Source organism: Peromyscus californicus, unplaced genomic scaffold (genome assembly GCF_007827085.1).
Source record: "Peromyscus californicus insignis strain IS unplaced genomic scaffold, ASM782708v3 Scaffold_24__1_contigs__length_46423439, whole genome shotgun sequence".
Taxonomy (NCBI): domain Eukaryota; kingdom Metazoa; phylum Chordata; class Mammalia; order Rodentia; family Cricetidae; genus Peromyscus; species Peromyscus californicus.
The window spans coordinates 6,897,803-6,916,308 of record NW_026294535.1 but is presented as its reverse complement, the minus strand read 5'-3'; the positions used below and the strand labels follow the sequence as shown (position 1 = coordinate 6,916,308).

The 18,506-nt window shown below is 45.5% G+C and overlaps 1 protein-coding gene across 1 annotated transcript in view; it reads left to right on the top strand.

Moving 5' to 3' along the window:
- Positions 1–3,706: 3,706 nt before the first annotated feature.
- The window catches only part of Dram1 (DNA damage regulated autophagy modulator 1), a 37,764-nt gene continuing 22,964 nt past the window's right edge, over positions 3,707–18,506 (top strand). The window contains exons 1-2 of the mRNA XM_052753047.1: positions 3,707–3,980; positions 17,325–17,392. Of these exons, the coding sequence (XP_052609007.1) occupies positions 3,850–3,980; positions 17,325–17,392 (199 nt within the window). The 5' untranslated portion in view covers positions 3,707–3,849. The remainder of the gene's footprint in view (positions 3,981–17,324; positions 17,393–18,506) is intronic.

Below are 18,506 nucleotides of genomic sequence, written 5' to 3'. Positions count from 1 at the left end.
GAAGCCTTTTGAGGCAGACCTGTGTCTCTTAGCTAATGTTTGACATGGGAATAGACTTTGAGAAAGCCCAGGTTGGGGGCCAGCGAGATAGCTCAGTGGTTAAAGGAGTTTACTGCCAACCCTGATGACCTAACTATGATTCCCCAGAACCCACACCCACATGGTAGAGGAGAGACCCGACTCTTATAAATTGTTCTCTGCACACACACAATGGCACGAGCATACGCTCTCATGCACACGCACATACACAATATAAATAAGTGAATGCAAAGAGGAAGGAGAGAGAAAGAGAAAGCCCTGTTACCTCACTTCTGGCTGTGGGCCTTTGTGTAACGCCGCATATCAACCCTTCCCTCTTACATCACCATGGCTGGTCCTCCTTTCTTCCCGCGTCCTAAGACATGCTTTTGCTGGCAAGTCTTAATACATTGCATTTGATGTGGACTTGGGTTTGCTTGCCCCTTTCTTCTGATTCTTGGTAGCATCAGCCCTGGGTAGCCACTTCTCATACATTAGTTATAATCATTGCTTTTCTTACTACTGTGGCTAACTACCTACGAAAAGGCTACTTAGAGAGGAAGGGTTTATTTTGGCTCACAATTCAGAGGAACTCAGTCCACCACCGTGTCATGCAAGTCATGGCAGCAGACCCGCTCGATCTGTAGCCCGGAGGAAGGGAGAACGTGTTCAACTAGCTTCTTCCTCTTTTCCTTTTTATTTACTCTGGGCCCATGGGATGGTGCCACTTAATATTTAGGGTCAGTTTTCCCTTCTCAGTTAAGCCATTTGGAAACACCTCCATAGATACATCTATGATGTCTTACACTAGTGCCCTAGGTATTTCCAAATAGCACTAAGTTGGCAATAAAAATGAATCATTATGGGTGGTGGTGGCACATGCCTTTAATCCCAGCCCTTGGGAGGCAGAGCCAGGTGGATCTCTGTGAGTTCGAGGCCAGCCTGGACTACCAAGTGAGTTCCAGGAAAGGCGCAAAGCTACACAGAGAAACCCTGTCTCGAAAAACCAAAAAAAAAAAAAAAAAAAAAAGAAATATAGATACAGATGTATTCATTGTAACTAACAAAATGGGTGACGCTCTAGTCTGCATTTGTCCTGAGTGTACACCTTTACCTTGTAATAAACTTCATCCAAATCCCTTAAAACAACAGCAACAGCACACAAACTGTTGCTGCTCTGGTCGATCAGCAAGCCAGTTGTGGTGACACATACCTGTAATCTCAGCATTCATGAGGCCGAAGCTGGAGGATTTCAAGATCAGTTTGAGGCTAGCTTAGGTTACACAGAGAGACCCTGACTCAAAAACAAGCAAAATATAGCCAGGCGGCAGTAGCGCACACCTTTAATCCCAGCACTTGGGAGGCAGAGTCAGACGGATCTCTGTGAGTTCAAGACCAGCCTGGTCTATGGAGCATGATACAGGACAGGTGCCAAAACTACACAGAGAAACCCTGTCTCGAAAAACAAACAAAAACAAGCAAAAAATAAGAGAAAGCCCCTAAAGGACAAAAATAGTAACTATCAAATTGGATTTTGTAGGGAATCATGCAATCAACAAAAACATGATGTGATAAAGTGAAATTCCTTTTGGGGGTCGTTAGTGCTCTGCCTAAGGGAGAGTTTCATTTTGACCTAAATCTTACTAAGAGTAAAAAAGGGAAAGTGTGTGTGTGTGTGTGTGTGTGTGTGTGTGTGTGTGTGGGGGGGCAGAGGGGGCGGGGGGAGATGGGGAAGAACACTGAGAGCTGTTTTCTAAAACACAGGAAACCTGGCAAAATATACAATGAATACCATGAATGACAGCTGATGGGGGTGGAGTGGGGCACAGCGTGTGTGTGTGTGTGTGTGTGTGTGTGTGTGTGTGTGTGTGTGTGTGTAATTCTAAGACAGCTGGAGGCAGTCAGTGGGTTCTCTTGTTCAGTTATGTGGGTCCAGGGGATTGAACTCGGGTCGTCAGGCTTGGCTGCAAGCACCTTTACCCACTGAGCCATCTCTTAGGACCAGGTTTCTATAAGCTTGGAGTGACTGAGGGATGGCTGCTCCAGAAGGTACAGGGAGTTCTGGCTGACGATTCTTAATAAATGGGTCCGAAGAGGCTCCCAGCAGTCATGATTGAATGGTAGTTACTCAGGGCAGGCTCTCTGTAGCCTAGATGTGCCTAGAACTCACTGGGTAGCCCAGACTGGCTTTGAACTCTTGGCTGTCCCGTCTTATCCTAAGTGTTGGGATTACAGATGTGAGCTCCACATCTGGCTAAAACCAAGTCATTTCTTCTTTCACAGGGATTTAGATGCCCTAGTCTTGAAGAAGCAAGCATTTTCAGCCTGTAACTTTGCTATTTTCTTGCCCTGGAGAGGCAGTCTCGCTTATGTCTTGTTAATTATTTCCTTTTGGAGTTGGAGATATGGCACAGTGATAGCAGGAGTCATGTGTTCATCCCCAGATTTCCTCTTGAAAACTCTGTTATCCTCTCCAAGACCTCTCCAGCCCTTCATCTGAGTCCTTGAATTTACAGAGATCTGCCTGGCTCTGCCTCCCGAGTGCTGGGATTAAAGGCGTGCGCCACCACTGCCCAGCGTCTATTTCATTCTTAAAATCGTGTTCTACCTAGAAGATCAGTCTACTAGTTCTGATGGTGTGTAATCCGCATAGGCTATTCCCTAGCACAGGGCGATACTCAAGACATGTTTTATGTGGCTGAGATGAACCCATATTAGGTCATCTATGGCCAAAAGTGGGGCTCAGAATCCCCAAACTATAACTCAGATGCACAGAACAGGCCTGTGCTTCAGGAGCACCTGTCAGTTTGGTTTTGGTGGAGTCTGAGGTGGATCTGAAGTGGATCGAGTCATCTTTTCTTATTGCTGGGAAATAAATACTCCAAGTAGTTTTGGTGGGAACAGAACCGTGGGTAGCAACCTGGGCAACCTAGGCTGGGCCAGGGCTGGATCCAATCCTCTCTGTCACTTGATTGAATGATGCTTAGAGATAAAACCCAGAGCCTCACCTATGCTCTGCCACTAAGCTACATGCCCAGCCCTTCAGAGGCTGTTTCAATAAGCTGCCCAGTCAGGCAGGCCTTGAACTTGTGATCCTTCTGCCTCAGCCTCCGTAGTAGCCAAGCACCAGGGATGACAGACCCGTACTATCAGGCCTGGCTGTTATGCGATTTCTGTTTCCAGGTGGGTACCACTCAGGCATGTGTCCCATCCATGCTCAGTGACCTGTCAAACGTCACTGAACCCCTCCGCCTGAACCCCTGCAGTCACAGAGAGCCCTGATGGGGTGGGCATCGGTGGCCAGACACTGGAAGGAACCCCAGTGGGTGCTGGAGAGAGGCTCGGAGGGAAACCCCGAGGGAAGGAGGGGCTGGGAATCCCGCCAACCCCGCGGACTTGCGCAAGAGCTGGCCGTCCCCGCGGATTCCCGCGTCTCCCGCTGCACCCACCCGACCCCGTCCCAAGCAAAAGCGAAAGGAAGCCGAGCTGTCCGGCGTGGCCTGGCGTGGGCGGGGAGGTGGCCGCGCGCTCTGGCTCCGGGGGACCAGGCTGCCGCTTTGTGACTTCACCGGTTTCGCAACAAGCCGGGGACCGACCGCTCGCGCCCCACCCAGCCGGCTGCCGGTCCACCCTCCGCCCTCTCACCTCTGAGCGCTTCCCTCCCTCCGGGGCTGGGCCCGTCCTGGCTGTCTCCGAGCCTCCTCCTCCGTCCCGCCGCCGCCGCCACCGTCCAGCGTTAGCTGTCTGTGTCGTGGCCACCGCCTCCAGGCAGCCCGCAGCAAGCCGGCTTCGTGGCCCCGACGACGACGAGCGCAGCGCCCTCTCACCGCGATGCTGTGCTTCCTCAGGGGAATGGCCTTCGTCCCCTTCCTCTTGGTGACATGGTCGTCTGCAGCCTTCATCATCTCCTACGTGGTCGCCGTGCTCTCGGGGCACGTCAACCCCTTCCTCCCCTACATCAGGTGAGGGGCAAGTGGGGCGTCAGGGACCAGGGAAGCAGATCGAGTCCATGGCACAGCACTGACTGTGGAGAGGGAGGGAAGGTGTCCAGGCCAGGTATAGTGGCATCTTCTTGAGGTAGGGGCAAGATGTGACTATGAAAGATCATCTCTGACACCCCCTCCCCCGGCCTGTGTAGAGGATCAGGGAGCACGTGTTGGGTTCTGCCCTTGGAGAAACAGATGCACAGAGCAGCATCTGGAGGGCCGTCAGAGGGTACCTGGGGTATGGGATAAAGTCCTGGGAAGACCCTTCTTTGATGCCATCGAGACAAGCATAGTTCCGAATCGATACCATTTATTATAAGTCGATCCAGGCATGTGCCAAGCTGCTCACCCATTTCTCTTCTACTTTGCAAAAACTTCTGCTCCTTCCCCGCCTCTCCTCCTCTCTCTGAGCCTGGATCTCACTATGTAGCCCGGGCCGGCCTGCTGAACTCTAGGCTGGCTTTGAACTCACAAAGAACCACCTTCCTCTGCTTCCCTAGTGCTGGGATTAGAGGTGTGGGTCAACCCCACCCCCAGCCCCTCACTTCTCAACAGCGCTTGAGGTGAATGTCTAAGTTCATTTTCCATGAAAGAAAATGGAGGTTGAAATGGATGAAGATACATCAGATACATGGATAGGACACTGGTGTGAAAGCTCCCCAAGGACAGAAACAGAATTCAGGTCCTGGTCACCCTGTGTCAACAGCAACACAAAGCAACTGCCAGAGCCTTGGGAGTCAAGTGGACCTGCCTCAGACTCCCCTTGGACCTGGTACCTCCGAAGTCAGAGCCCTCAAGCTGTGGAAAACTGTGACATTTCTTGTGTTACTGCTTAATGTTTCCTGTTTAGGTTCCATCTTTCTCGAGGGTCACTTTATCCATGGCAGGGGCAATAGCTTGATCCTCTTTAATGGCTCTATGTATTTGGTAGCTTTGCCCTTGGAGGAACTTTAGTAACTGGTCCTGAGACCCTGGGAAAACCTTGGCAGGGTGCTCATGGCACACGTCAATCCTAAGTACCAGTACCCATCTCCCTGCTGTCATTTCTGAGTGAAAGATATACCCCCTTTGACATATATAAAACTGAGCTGCTATCCCTTCTGAGAAAACCATAGTTATGTTTGTCCTAGGTCTGAAGTTCATTCCTGGCTAATATGTGATATGGATTGGCCAGGCTGTCAGAGGCAAGGTTGGAATCTCTGTGTCTGATGTAGTTATGACTGATATTACCCTAAAGGGAACCTCAAATGGGAGATAATCTAGAGTGGGTAAACCAGCTGAAGTAGGCGAGATGCTGAAATCACAGACACTCCAGGGAAGGGGCTTACAAACTAACAAGGAAAGTCTTACGGAGTGTGGGATTATGGGACACAAAGTCCCGAGGTGGACGGACCCCTTATTGCTAGGAACTACAGGCCAAATCAAACATAAGATTGCCCAAGTGTGCCTGGGGATTTGGGCCACTGTTTGTCTTCTACCTTGATAGCGGCGCGGGCACTGGACTGTCTCTGAGTCCTTGACATAAGGGCCAGACGCAGGTAAGAGCTAGACATCGAGTAGTATGTGGGGACTGGAAATAGATCAGAGTTTAGACTGTTGGCCCAGCATGCACAAAACCCTGACCACAGTTCCCAGCACTGCAGATCTGCAAGATGAAGAGAAATAGTTAAAAAAAAAAGCCCTCTGCAGACAGATCTCTGAGGCCAGCCTATAGTGAGTTCCAGGACAGCCAGGGCTACAAAGAGAGACCTTGTCTAAAAAAAGCCCTCCAAATTTACAACTTGTCTCTCCCCTCCCCTCTTCCCTTCTCTCTTCTCCACTCCTCTCCTCTCTCTGTACTTCTGGACTTCCTCTAGTCCCACTGGCTTTACTTACTATATCTGTCTTGATTTCTGTTTTGTTTTGGTGTTTTGGGAGGCAGGTCTTGCCATGCAGCCCAGACTAGCTTCGTACTTGCGGCAATCCCCCTGTCTTAGCTTCCTGAGTACTGGGATTATAGGCCTGAGTAACCACATCTAACCTTGTCGTCTCCTCCTCTTTTCCTTCTTGAGACTGGGCATCCCCCTGTTGCCCATGCTGGAGTCTCCCCGCTCCCTACTCAGCCAGCCAAGGAGCTGGGATGAAAACGGTCTGCTCCTAGTCCGGCTCTCTTCAGGCTGTTGCTTTTGGTGCTGGGGCTCAAACCTGGTGACCCCCACGGCAAGTACTCTTCCACTGAGCAGTTTCTATAGTCCTTCTTTCCAGGCATAGACATGTGCACACCTCTTGACGTCCGTGATGGCTATCTAGATATCTATAGACTTTCTCATCTCTTTCTTCAAACATCATCTTAGCAAACCCTGTCCTAATAATACCAGGAAGGGTAGTTCAAGATTTTTTTTTTTTGATCTTTCGAGACAGGGTTTCTCTGTGTAGCTTTGCGCCTTTCCTGGATCTCGCTTTGTAGACCAGGCTGGCCTCGAACTCACAAAGAGTTGCCTGGCTCTGCCTCCCAAGTGCTGGGATTAAAGGCGTGTGCCACCACCGCCCGGCTAGTTCAAGATTTAAAATTGCGTCCTACCTCTCTTGGACCCCTAGAACCAGTCTACCTATGCACATGTATGTGTGTGCACACACGAGTTCTGTGGCATATAAGTGGCGATCATCGGACAATCTGTTGTGGCCAATTCTCTCTACGTATGCTGTGTGGTTTCCGGGGATCAAACTCCAGCCATCAGGCTTGGCAGCAAGTGCTTTTACCCACTGAACCGTCTTGGAGGCCATGGGCTTGCAGTCTTAACCCACCCATGTCACTCACATGTGTGGTTCACTTGCCATCGCTGGCTGGTGGGTCTCCAAGGGCAACCACAGCTATAGTCCAACTGTTTGAAGGTGTCAGAGGACAACCACAGGTGTTGGCCTCGGTCTTTTGCTCACCCCAGCTCCCATCGCCTTCTAACAAATCAGGAATATAAGATCCATGAGCGCTCTGAAAGTGGGTGGAGGCCCGTGGTAGAACACTTGCCTTGTATCTTCAAGGCCCTGGGCATGTATAGAAAAATGCCCCCCTCCCCGATCCGTTTACCCCAGGTCATGGTGGATCCCGATTAGGTAAGTTCAGCCAATTGGGTGTTTGGTGGGTGATGTGCAGGTTCTCAGGATGAGTTCCCTTTGCTGTTTGGCCCTTGTGGTGGTCTGGTACTTTTAGCACATTTGTGAATTAAGAGGGGAACCACTTTCCAGGATGGCCTTCACGTCAGCTTCCTCCTTTTCAGATAACTTCTCTTTGTGACACTGTTGGTCTTTTTTTTTTTTTCCTTGTCTTTTCAAATGAAATCTCCAGTAGTCCAGGCTGGCCTCAAACTTGATAGGAAGCCAAGCACTACTTTGAACTATTGATCTTCCTGCCTCCACCTCTGAGTGCTTGGATAGTAGTCATGGACCACCAAGCCCAGTGAGTAACACCATTATTCTTTAATATGTTGCATAAATGTTCAGATGATTCTCAGACCTGGAAAGATACTGAAATTCATGCATAAATAAAACAAAACAAAAACAAACAAACAAACAAAAGAAGCTGGGCGGTGGTGGCTCACGCCTTTAATCCCAGCACTTGGGAGGCAGAGCCAGGTGGATCTCTGTGAGTTTGAGGTCAGCCTGGTCTACAGAGTGAGTTCCAGGAAAGGCGCAAAGCTACACAGAGAAACCCTGTCTCAAAAAAAAAAAAAAGAAGTAATTCCCGTTGGAATTCACTGATGCTGTTTTTCATTTGATAACACTATTGGTGAGGTTTGTGGGGAAACAGACCATTTCATACATTGCTCCTGGGAATGTAAATTGATTTTAAATTTAAAAATTTATTATTATTATTTTTTGTTTGTTTGTTTTTTGTTTTTTTTGGTTTTTCGAGACAGGGTTTCTCTGTGTAGCTTTGCGCCTTTCCTGGAACCCACTTGGTAGTCCAGGCTGGCCTCGAACTCACAGAGATCCGCCTGGCTCTGCCTCCCGAGTGCTGGGATTAAAGGCGTGCGCCACCACCGCCCGGCTAAAAATTTATTATTTTTTTAATGGGTGTTTTGCTTGCATGTATGTCTGTGCATCATGCGCGTGCCTAGTACCCCAGGAGGCTAGACAAAATGTTGGATCCCCTGGGACAGGAGTGACAGATGGTTGTCAGTCTCCCTGTGGGTGCTGAGAATCAAATCTGGCTCTTTTGGAAGGGCAGAGAGTGTTCCTAACCATTGAACCTTCTCTACAGCCCTTGATTTTAAATTTTATGGAGAGACTTTAGTCAAAATCTATGAAAGCGACAGATACATCCTGTGATGTAACAGCTGCCCTTTTTTGGGAAAAGTGTACTACAGGTTGCTTGTCTGTGTGAACGAAATGCCATCTGTAAGGTTGCTCAGGGCTTCTATTTGCTCATCTAGTCATTTGCTGCTCGTGGTAGGGAGCAAACTCAAGACTAGAGTGTGTGACAAGGTCTCTCCCATTGAGCTACGACATTGTTTTTGGTCAGCTTGGCCACCATTCAAATAGTCAGAGGACTTGCTAAATAAGTAGATTAGCCAAAGAGTGCAGTGCTTCCAGCAAGAGCTCTCCGTGTGGCATCTTATCGTTGAAGTGCTCCGAGACACATTATTGCATCGATAAAAAGCAAGATGCAGAACCAAGCGTGCTGTTTTTAGTTAGAAACAAAAGAGGAGAAAAACAAGTACCGTTGTACCAGCTTGCGTTAAGATCAAGAGGAAACTGGGGTTTGTTAGTGCACAACTTAATCTCAGCACTCAAGGGGCAGGAGCAGGAGAATTGCTGGAGGTTTGAGGCCAGTCTGAGACAAAGATGACTTCAGCAACACTAAAAGAATTAGGGACTAAGCTCAGAGACAGGAGTGCATGCTTAGCCAGGTGTGGTGGCGCACACTTTCAATCCCCAGCACTCAGGAGGCAGAAGCAGGCAGATCTCTGTGAGTTCAAGACCAGCCTGGTCTACACAGCAAGCTACAGGATGGACAGGACACCATACTAAGACCCTGTCTCTAAAAACAAAACAAAAAAACACATGCTTAGCATGCACCAGATCCTGGATCATCACCAGCGCCTCAAATAAAGAGACTAATAAAAAATGTTTGTGGCGGGCTGGAGAGATGGCTCAGAGGTTAAGGGCACTGGCTGCTCCTCCAAAGGTCCTGAGTTCAATTCCCAGCAACCACATGGTGGCTCACAACCATCTGCAACGAGATCTGGTGCCCTCTTCTGGCCTGCAGGGATGTGTGCAGGCAGAACACTGTATACAAAATAAATAAATCAATCTTTAAAAAAAAAAAAAAAAAATGTTTGTGGCAGAGGGCTGCTGAGGTCAGTAAGACAGAACTTTCCTGGCATATTTTTGATATGTTTTCAGTATTTTAAACAAATAGGCTCTCTATCCTATGGTTAAATTAAAAACATGGAATCAGACCGTTACATGTAGTAAGTTGGAGTAGTAGAAAGTGGTATTTTTGTGTGCATTATGAACCCGTTAATGCAAGGATATCAAAACCAAGAACAAACAAAAAAGCCTACCTCGTAGAATTAGGCCATGCCCACATTCTCAAACACTAGCCACCATGCCTAATTTGGAGTTTCTCTTTCCTCCTCCAGGCTCTCTGGTATCAGTTAATCTTTATGGGCCCATAACATCCAGGCCACCCTCTTAAACATTCCTTGGACATGTGCTTGGCTCTGCCATGTGATCCTGCACTCTTAGAATTTTGTCAATTCTGGGTCCCCGACTGGCCTTTTGTAAGTGCATGCCCCTGACTTGCTTTAGGAAGTGTTTTTGTTGTTGTTTTGTTTTTCGAGACAGGGTTTCTCTGTGCAGCTTTGAGCCTTTCCTGGAACTCACTCTGTAGCCCAGACTGGCCTCAAAGTCACAGAGATCTGCCTGGCTCTGCCTCACACGAGTGCTGGGATTAAAGGCGTGTGCCACCACCGCCCAGAGGAAGTATGGTTTTGCTAGACAGTGGATGTGATCTTGAGCACCTATGCTGTTCCTCATGACCATAATTTCTGCTCAATAAACAATGGCAGAAAACCAGGCTACCTATAGAATTAAGACATTGTAAAGAGGGAACCAGAGTTGCATGGTAAATGACATCAAATGTTTGGTCAGGACTTTAACTTCAAAATCAAAATTATGCCTGAATGTGGTGGTACACTCCTTTAATCACAGGGCTGGGGAAGCAGAGACAGGTGGATCGCTGTGGATCTGAGGCCAGCCAGGACTAGTAGGAATAGTCTGTCTTAAAAAAATAATCAAACTGAATGTGGTGGTTCATACTTATAATCTCAGCACTTGAGAGGCAAAGAGAGGTAAAATCAAGGCCAGTATAGGCTACATAGCAAAATTCAGGTGAGCCGGGGTTACAGAATGAGACCCTGTTTCAAAACCAAACAAAAGACCCAACACAAAGTAGTTAGAATTTGTGGTGCTTTGAAAGAAAATGGATCCCAAAGGAGGTGGCATTATTAGGAGGTGTGGCCTTTTTGGAGGAGGTCGTGCTCAAGTTGTGCCCAGTGTGACTTTCAGTCAACTTCCTGTTGCTTGCAAGATGTAGCACTCAGCTCCAGCGCCGTGTCTGCCTGCACGCCGCCATGCTCCTTGTCATGATGATAATGGACTGAACCTCTGAAACTGTAAGCCAGCCCCAATGAAATGTTGTCTTTATAAAAGTTGCTGTGATCATGATGTCTCACCATAGCAATAGGAAACCCAACTAAGACAGTATTGCTACATTAAAAAAAAAAAGAAAGAAAGAAAAAGAAAAAGAAAGGAAAACTCAAAAAACTTGCCCAAGGCCACATGAGTAGGAAGCCAGGCTGAACATCTAACGTCAATAGACATGGTTAGGAACTCTGCCCTGATGGCCCATGTTACATTTCCTTGAGTACATTTCCACTACTGTGTGAGCATAGTCTTGTATGCTTGCAGTCAGGGTTTTGCAGGCCTTTTCTGGAGCCATGGTTGAGGAGTTTGGCTAACAGTAACTATTTAACATGTTCTTGTAGGTCTTATTCCCTGGAGACAGGGTCTCTCACTGAACCTGGAATTAGGCTAATAATCCTCCGTCTGAAGACAGATAATGTTACATCCTGTACTCAGCATCTCCAGTCCCTGGTTAAGCCATCACCTTGGTAGTGGGAATCACAAGTGCTGAGTGATAAAGAACGTGGATTGTCCATGCTTGGGAAAGTCATGCACCACCAGGCACGCGTTCTTTGTATTGTTCCTGCTTTAAGTGATTATTCATTGCCTTAGCAGAGGTTTAGTTTGGAGTATGTTCCTCAAGTTCCTTGGAATTTTCCAAAGTTGGCTTAAGTTATATAAATGTAAACACAGGAAATGTGGTCATAATTCATTTCCCAGGTACAGCTTGTTTTGAAATTACTGTGTATTTGATGGCTTCAACAACTTCTAAACCATGGGCAAAAGAAAAATTACCCCTGATTGCTGCTGTAAATTCCTCCTTAACAGGAAGGCCGGTGAGGTGGTGGGTGAGACTGAGGCAGGGCAAAGCATGCTGGGAAGCCATGTGATGCAGAATGCTGTGCTGGGAGCAGGATGCAATGATTTTAAGCTACATTGGAAAGCAGCTGCTTTGCCCTCTCATCTGCTCCACTTTCTTGAATCAGGCACCCAGATATACCTCTCTCAACCAAATACATCCCGTGGTGTCTGTGAAGGACCGTTTCCTGGAAACCCTGGGAATACAAAATTCTGAGGATACTGAAGAAGGGGGCTGCTCAAATGCATTATATAAAATAGCTTAGGGCTGTGTATAAGCATGCACATCCTCCTGCATCCTTAGTCATCTCTGGATTAGTTAGGACATCTAATATAAAGTAAATACTGTCAAAGTAGTTGTTGGACAGTATTGGTTAGGGGATAATGATAAGGGTATATTCAATAAACATGCAGTTTGGAATGTGTTTTGGATTCTTGCTTAGTTGAATCCGTGGATTCAATAGGCATGGATATAGATACAGATATGGATGGCCAACTGCCTCTGATCTTGTGTAGTGGCATCATTTAATGTGAGCTTACAAAGAAAATTTAAAAAGAGGCTCACCCACAAAGTCTCTTGGCTGCCCCTTGCTGTTACTACATTTATTGCATTTCCACATTTGGTAGAAAGGATTACTCAAAGTTTACTTATCACATAATATGTAATATCAGAGACTTGACAGATTTATGAAGAGTTCTTTTTTTTCTTTTTAGACAGGGTATCACAATATAACTATGACTGGCCTGGTACTCAATAAATGAATTAGGCTGGCCTTGAACTCACAGGCCTCTACTTGTCTCTGCCTCTTGAGTGCTGGGACTAAAAACTTACACTATCACACCCAGCATGAAGACATTTTTCATTGATAATAAGAACCCTTTTACTAATGAGCAGACAATACTATTATTTATTACTTATTACTATTATTTATTTTAAGTTAGCATACACAATGACAGGTTTAATTATGGAATAGGCATACTACTATATTTTGTTTTTGTTTGTCTTTTTCCTACAAGGCATCCCCCAGCCTCCATTCCTTCTGTCCTCATCCCAGTCCCCTACCCCTTCCACATAGTAGGTTCACATCTTGCATGTCCCTTACCCCTTCCACATAGTAGGTTCACATCTTGCATGTCCCTTACCCCTTCCACATAGTAGGTTCACATCTTGCATGTCCCTTACCCCTTCCACATAGTAGGCTCACATCTTGCATGTTCCTTACCCCTTCCACATAGTAGGTTCACATCATGCATGTCCTTTACCCCTTCCACATAGTAGGTTCATCTTCCGTTGTCTTCTCGCCCCAATAATACTGTTCTATAAAGTTTGTAGATATGGCCAGATTTTATTTGCTGCTTAGAGAATTTTCATGAATATTCTTGAGAAAAAACTGGCTCATGCAGTTAGGTACCATTTCATCTGTGAATAGAAAACCCCAAATCTGACAATTCTTACCAGACAGATTTAGGAAATTCTGACTCAAATTGTATCTCAGATAGTTTGCTGACTTTTTTTTTTTTGAGACAGAATTTCACACCATAAGCCTAGGCAGGCTTTGAACTTGAGGCAATCCTCTTGCCTCAGCTTCTCATATGCTGGGAATACGGAATGAGCAACCCACTTCTTGTTGATGAATTCTGATTGATTCTAATAAGTTTTATTGATAAGTGAATAAATTATAGTGTTATTTGTAAAGAGTTATAGCAAAGTTTTGTTTTTTAAGTAGTTGTAGTGTTGACAGCGGCCTATGGTGGTGAAAAGGTAGCCGAATATACGAGCCTCCTGGGTGTGAACTAACACATTGATGATAGCTACTGTGCATTCAGAATCCTGGAGAAAAACGAGATACAGCATAGTGGCATTGCTTGTTGGAGAGACTTTATAACTAAATTCTGCTGTTTGAAGAGCCGAGAGTTCTTACCTCCTTAATCGCTTCCTGGTCTACAGCCAAGACCTAGTGGTCCCTTCTCATTACCATGGGGGTTCTTTCCCGTGGCGTGCTGGGGCCAGCGGGCATGCCTCCCGACAGTCATCCATGTACTTCTCTTTCCAACTCCATGTTCAGTGTCTTGAATTTTGGTAACTTTTGTTTCCCATGTTGGATATACGTTCCTTAAGGACTTGGCAAAAAAAAAAAAAAAAAACAAGCATCTTCAAGAGCGGCCTGCTAAACATTTATTGGCACATCAGTGGTCTGTAGCATGAATCTTAAAAGTTCTTATTAATAAAGTCAAACCCGGGGCCAGTTGTTGGGGTGAAATGCTGGATGGTCAGAGACAGAACAAGCCACAGCTACCTCACCTGGCCAACTTCTCAGCTGGTCCTGTTTCCTCAGACTGGAAGCTTCTGTGTCCTCATCCCAATGGCTCTCAGCTGAACTGCTGCTAGAAGCCTGAATGCTTAACCAGCCAAAATGCTTAACCAGGCCAAATGCTTCTAGTTTCTGGTCCTCAACGCTTTATAAGCCTTTCTGCTTTCTAGCACCACTCCCTGGGATTAAAGGCTGCTTTCTGGGATTAAAGGTGTGAGTCACCATGCCTGGCTGTTTCCAATGCGTCCTTGAATTCACAAAGATCCAGAAGGATTTCTGTCTCTGGAATGCTAGGATTAAAGGCGTGTGCTATCCCTGCCTAACTAGTGGCTTTTCTGTTCTCTGACCTCAGATAAGTTTATTAAGGTACACAATGTTTTGGGGAACACAATACCACCACAGTGGTCCCTCTCCCCAATCATTCTGATGACTTTGTTTGACTACCAGGAACCAAGGAGCTGGACATTTGGTATAGAGTCCTCTAACTTGAAAAAGTTATGAAACTTCCCAAATACCCAATTTCTTCCTGAGTAAAATGAAATTTATAGAAGACACACCCATATACATTCAGTTAGGCTCGGACACCCCCCCCCATACACATTCAACTAGGCTCCTGAAGATTAAATTACAAACAATACAGTAAATATAAAACCATGTCTGATGCATAATTAGTATTCAATAAGTAATATATATATTAGGTCTTTTTTGTTTCAGGGTCTTGCTATGTAGCACAAGCTGGCCTTGAATTTATAGCTTGCTTGAACCTCCCAAGTGCTAGGATTACAGGTGTATGTCCACCAAGTCTTGACTAGTCTTTTTGGGGGTGGGGAGTGAGAGTCATTCATTCAATGAACACATAGGTAAATGAATACGTTATTTACAGGGTGCTTTATATCCTGCCTGTAGGGATTTGTTTGTTTGTTCATCTGTTTATTTATTGTCCTGTTTTCAATTGAGACCTTCCTTCACATTAATCACACACTCACCGATGAGCCACACCATACCTATGTGGTATGAAATAGATAAACAAGAGTAAAATACCATTCTGAACTTCTGAACTTTCAGATCCCATGTTTGGTGCCATATGGAGTGTACATCCAGGCTTTTGACATATACCATGGTCTGCCATCAATAGACGCATGCCCAAGTCTAGCTGGTTTCCTCTGGCCTTTCAGAATGTTTTTATCCCCCAGCCACGTACTTTCTTTCTTTGGTTTTTTTTTTTTTTTTTGTTTTTTTTTTTTTTTGGTTTTTCGAGACAGGGTTTCTCTGTGTAGCTTTGGAGCCTGTCCTGGAACTCGCGCTATAGCCCAGGCTGGCCTCGAACTCACAGACATCCGCCTGCCTCTGCCTCCCAAGTGCTGAGATTAAAGGCGTGCGCCACCACCGCCCGGCAGTCACACACTTTCTTGAGTATCAACCCATTATGCTATTTCTTTCCCTTTCCAAAACCATCACCCTAGCTCATCTCCCCGGCATGCCTAAGGTGGTAGATGAGGGTCAAGAACCGTGAGGCGCCTCACTGGTGGTTGCTTTTTTACACCCTAAGGTGGAAACAGGAAGACTGACATTCTCTTCAGACTTAATCATCTGGCAAATGTGCTGCCCCAGGGCTCAGGCTCTCTCTGCCATTATTCTGTTCCTGGCTCTTGTCCCTTTCCCGTCCACTCAGCCCTGGGCTCAAGAAGGCACCCTGCACATGGGTAGCCTTCTCCAGCCCTCCTCCTTAAGTTTAGGGAGCTGGGGAAGTGGGAGGCTCTGTCCTAATCAGGCTCTGAGGACAAAATGGAAATAGCGGGGAGTCAAGGTGTTTGTCTTAGCCACGCTTGGCCCCTTTACATCCTCTTTAAAAGTTAAGTGTCGACAACACTTAGCGCTTCTTCCTGCTTTCTGCAAGCACAGGCTTCTTGTAGAATTTTCCGCATGCTTGGAAGTGTGTCTTTGCAATGTGATCAGTTTTCAACACACACGTTTCAGAGCTATTTTTAAGAGCGGGAGCACCCGGAACCAGGGCAAGCTGTTTCATGTTGGGAGCACCTTTGTCATCCTTTTTAAGCTGGAAGGGTGCTTGTGAGTGGCCTGATGACATTTTTAACCTGGTGCCCACGAAAAGAAACTAGAACATGCCCACACACTTCCTCTGAATGGAACTGGGTGCCTGTGCATGCTAGGCACTTTGATACTGAGCCATGCTCCCAGGTCTTCAACACTGCTTTCTGAGTCACCTAAGGAACTGATAGACTGCATCTAAGTTTTTTTTTTTTTTTTTTTTTAAATAGGAACCTCTTTTTGTTAAGATGATTGACCAAATGAGCACACTTTTGATAAGTTAGGGGTCATGTTCAACTCGTGGCCTAAGGGCTGCTTGTAGCTGAGGACAGCTATGAATGAAGGTCCCTTCCGGTGGGGTTTCCATAAAGTACTTAGTAGTGATCAATAATATCACTCAGTATTATGTTATTGTGCATAAATCCGGTCATTACAAAGTGTTGCATTTATATGCACTTAATATCTCAACCATAGAATTTTCAAACTTATTATTCAGTTATTTTTATTTTCAAAATAGTGTCACTCAATTCTTCATATTGAGCTTATCAGGTGGGATTGTTTAAGAAACAGTCATGTTGTTTATTTTAAACATGTTCTAACTTTTATCCATGTGCCTTGGTTAGGGTTTCTATTGCTGTGAAGAGACACCATGACCATGACAACTCTTACAAAGGAAATCATTTAATTGTGGTGACTCATTTACAGTTCAGTTCATGGTGCTGGAGAGGTAGCTAGCTGAGTGTTCTACATCTTGGCTTCTAGGCAACAGCAAGTCATCATTCAATGGATGTGGCTTGAGCATAAATGAGACCTCAAAGCCCACCTTCACAGTGATACACTTCCTTCAACAAGACCACACCTACTTCAACAAGTCACACCTCCCCCAAAATGCCATGCCCTTTGGGGGCCATTTTCTTTCAAAGTACTATAGTGTGTATGGTGTCTTCGTGTATGTGCAGTGCAGGTATAGGTGCTTGTGTGTGTACACATACTTGTGGATGCTGGAGGGCAAATCACAAACTCAATCCCCATTTATTTCTCAAGACAGTATCTCTCACTGATTCATCTAGGCAGACTGGACAGCAGTAAGTTCCTTATGATTGCAAGTGGGAGGCACCACACCTAGATGTTTCACACAGGTGCTGGGAATTGAACCTAAGGCCTCACGATTGTGCAAAAACACTTCACTGACAGATCTATCTCCCTAGCCCTAAATGTGATCTTTTTTTTTTTTTTTTTAGTAGAAAACAAGTTTTAGGTTTCTTTAGCGCCCAAACAAAAATATTTTAGAACAACTTTCACAGGTCATACCTGTGAAATTCAGTGTCTGAACACCTAGAAAGACCAATATAAAATGGACCAATCATCTGTCCAGGGGTTGGAGTTGAAATTCCTTTAGAAATAATTCAGCTATTTTATTTTTGTTCCTTCTCAGTGACACGGGAACCACGCCTCCAGAGAGTGGTATTTTTGGATTCATGATAAACTTCTCCGCATTTCTTGGTAAGTACACTATTATTATAAATGAGAAATTTAAGATCTCATGTGAAATAAAGTGTTATTTATAGTTCGTGTACTTTACAAAAAAGCATTACCTTTGTAACTCTAGTTACACTACTTTGAGAGACTTAAGTATGTAAAAATTTCAAAATTATGTATAGCTTCATAGAACTATACTTTATCTGGTAATCAGACACAGGAATTGTAAGAGGTAGTTTTAAATCCCAAACTTCTAAAATGGAATTAAAATTTTTAGTTTATCTAAGATTTACTTTTATTATTTGTGTGTGTGTGTGTATGTGTGTGTGTGTGTGTGTGTGTGTGTGTGTGTGTGTGTGTGCACAAACATGCCCATGTTGGGTGGTTAATTTTTACTGTTGGTGTGTGTACACAAACACGTATGTGTCAGTGCCCTTGGGGGGCTAGAAGGAGGAAGTCAGATCCCCTAGAGTTACAAGCATTTTTGAGCCGCTTAGCGTGGATGCTGGGATCTGAACTCCAGTCCTCATGCTGGAGCAACAAGATTTCTTAACCACTGAGTCATCTCTCTAGCCCTGAAATGGCTTTTCAGTGTAATTTAGTTTTTAAAAACTTACTTGTGTCCCAGCACTTGGGAGGCAGAGGCAGGTGGATCTCTGAGTTCAAGGCCAGCCAGGTCTTCAGAGCGAGTTCCGGGACAGCTAGGGCTACACAGAGAAACCCTGTCTCAAAAAACAAAAACAAACAAACAAACAAACAACCCACCAACAAAAAAAAATTTTTTGTAGCTAAGGTACTTGTGTAGTTCAGTGCATAAGACAATGTCTTAAGATGTTTTCTGATGGTTCAGCAGCTTACACAGAATCATCTGGGGTTAGAAGCATGATCCTGAGCGACCTAGATCTGTTTAGTCAAGAACTCAGGGAACACATGTTGTAAATAAGCACATGGAACCAGGGTGTAGATCAGTGACAGAACACTTGGCTGGCATGGAGGCAGTACCAGGTTTGATCCTTAGTACCATAAATCCAAAACAAAACAGTTTAGGGGACTTGGATGCTTCCTACAGATTGGGAACTGCTGACCTGTGAGGAGAAATAGAAAAAGATCAAAGCAGAGTAGTTTGTGTCTGTCTCAG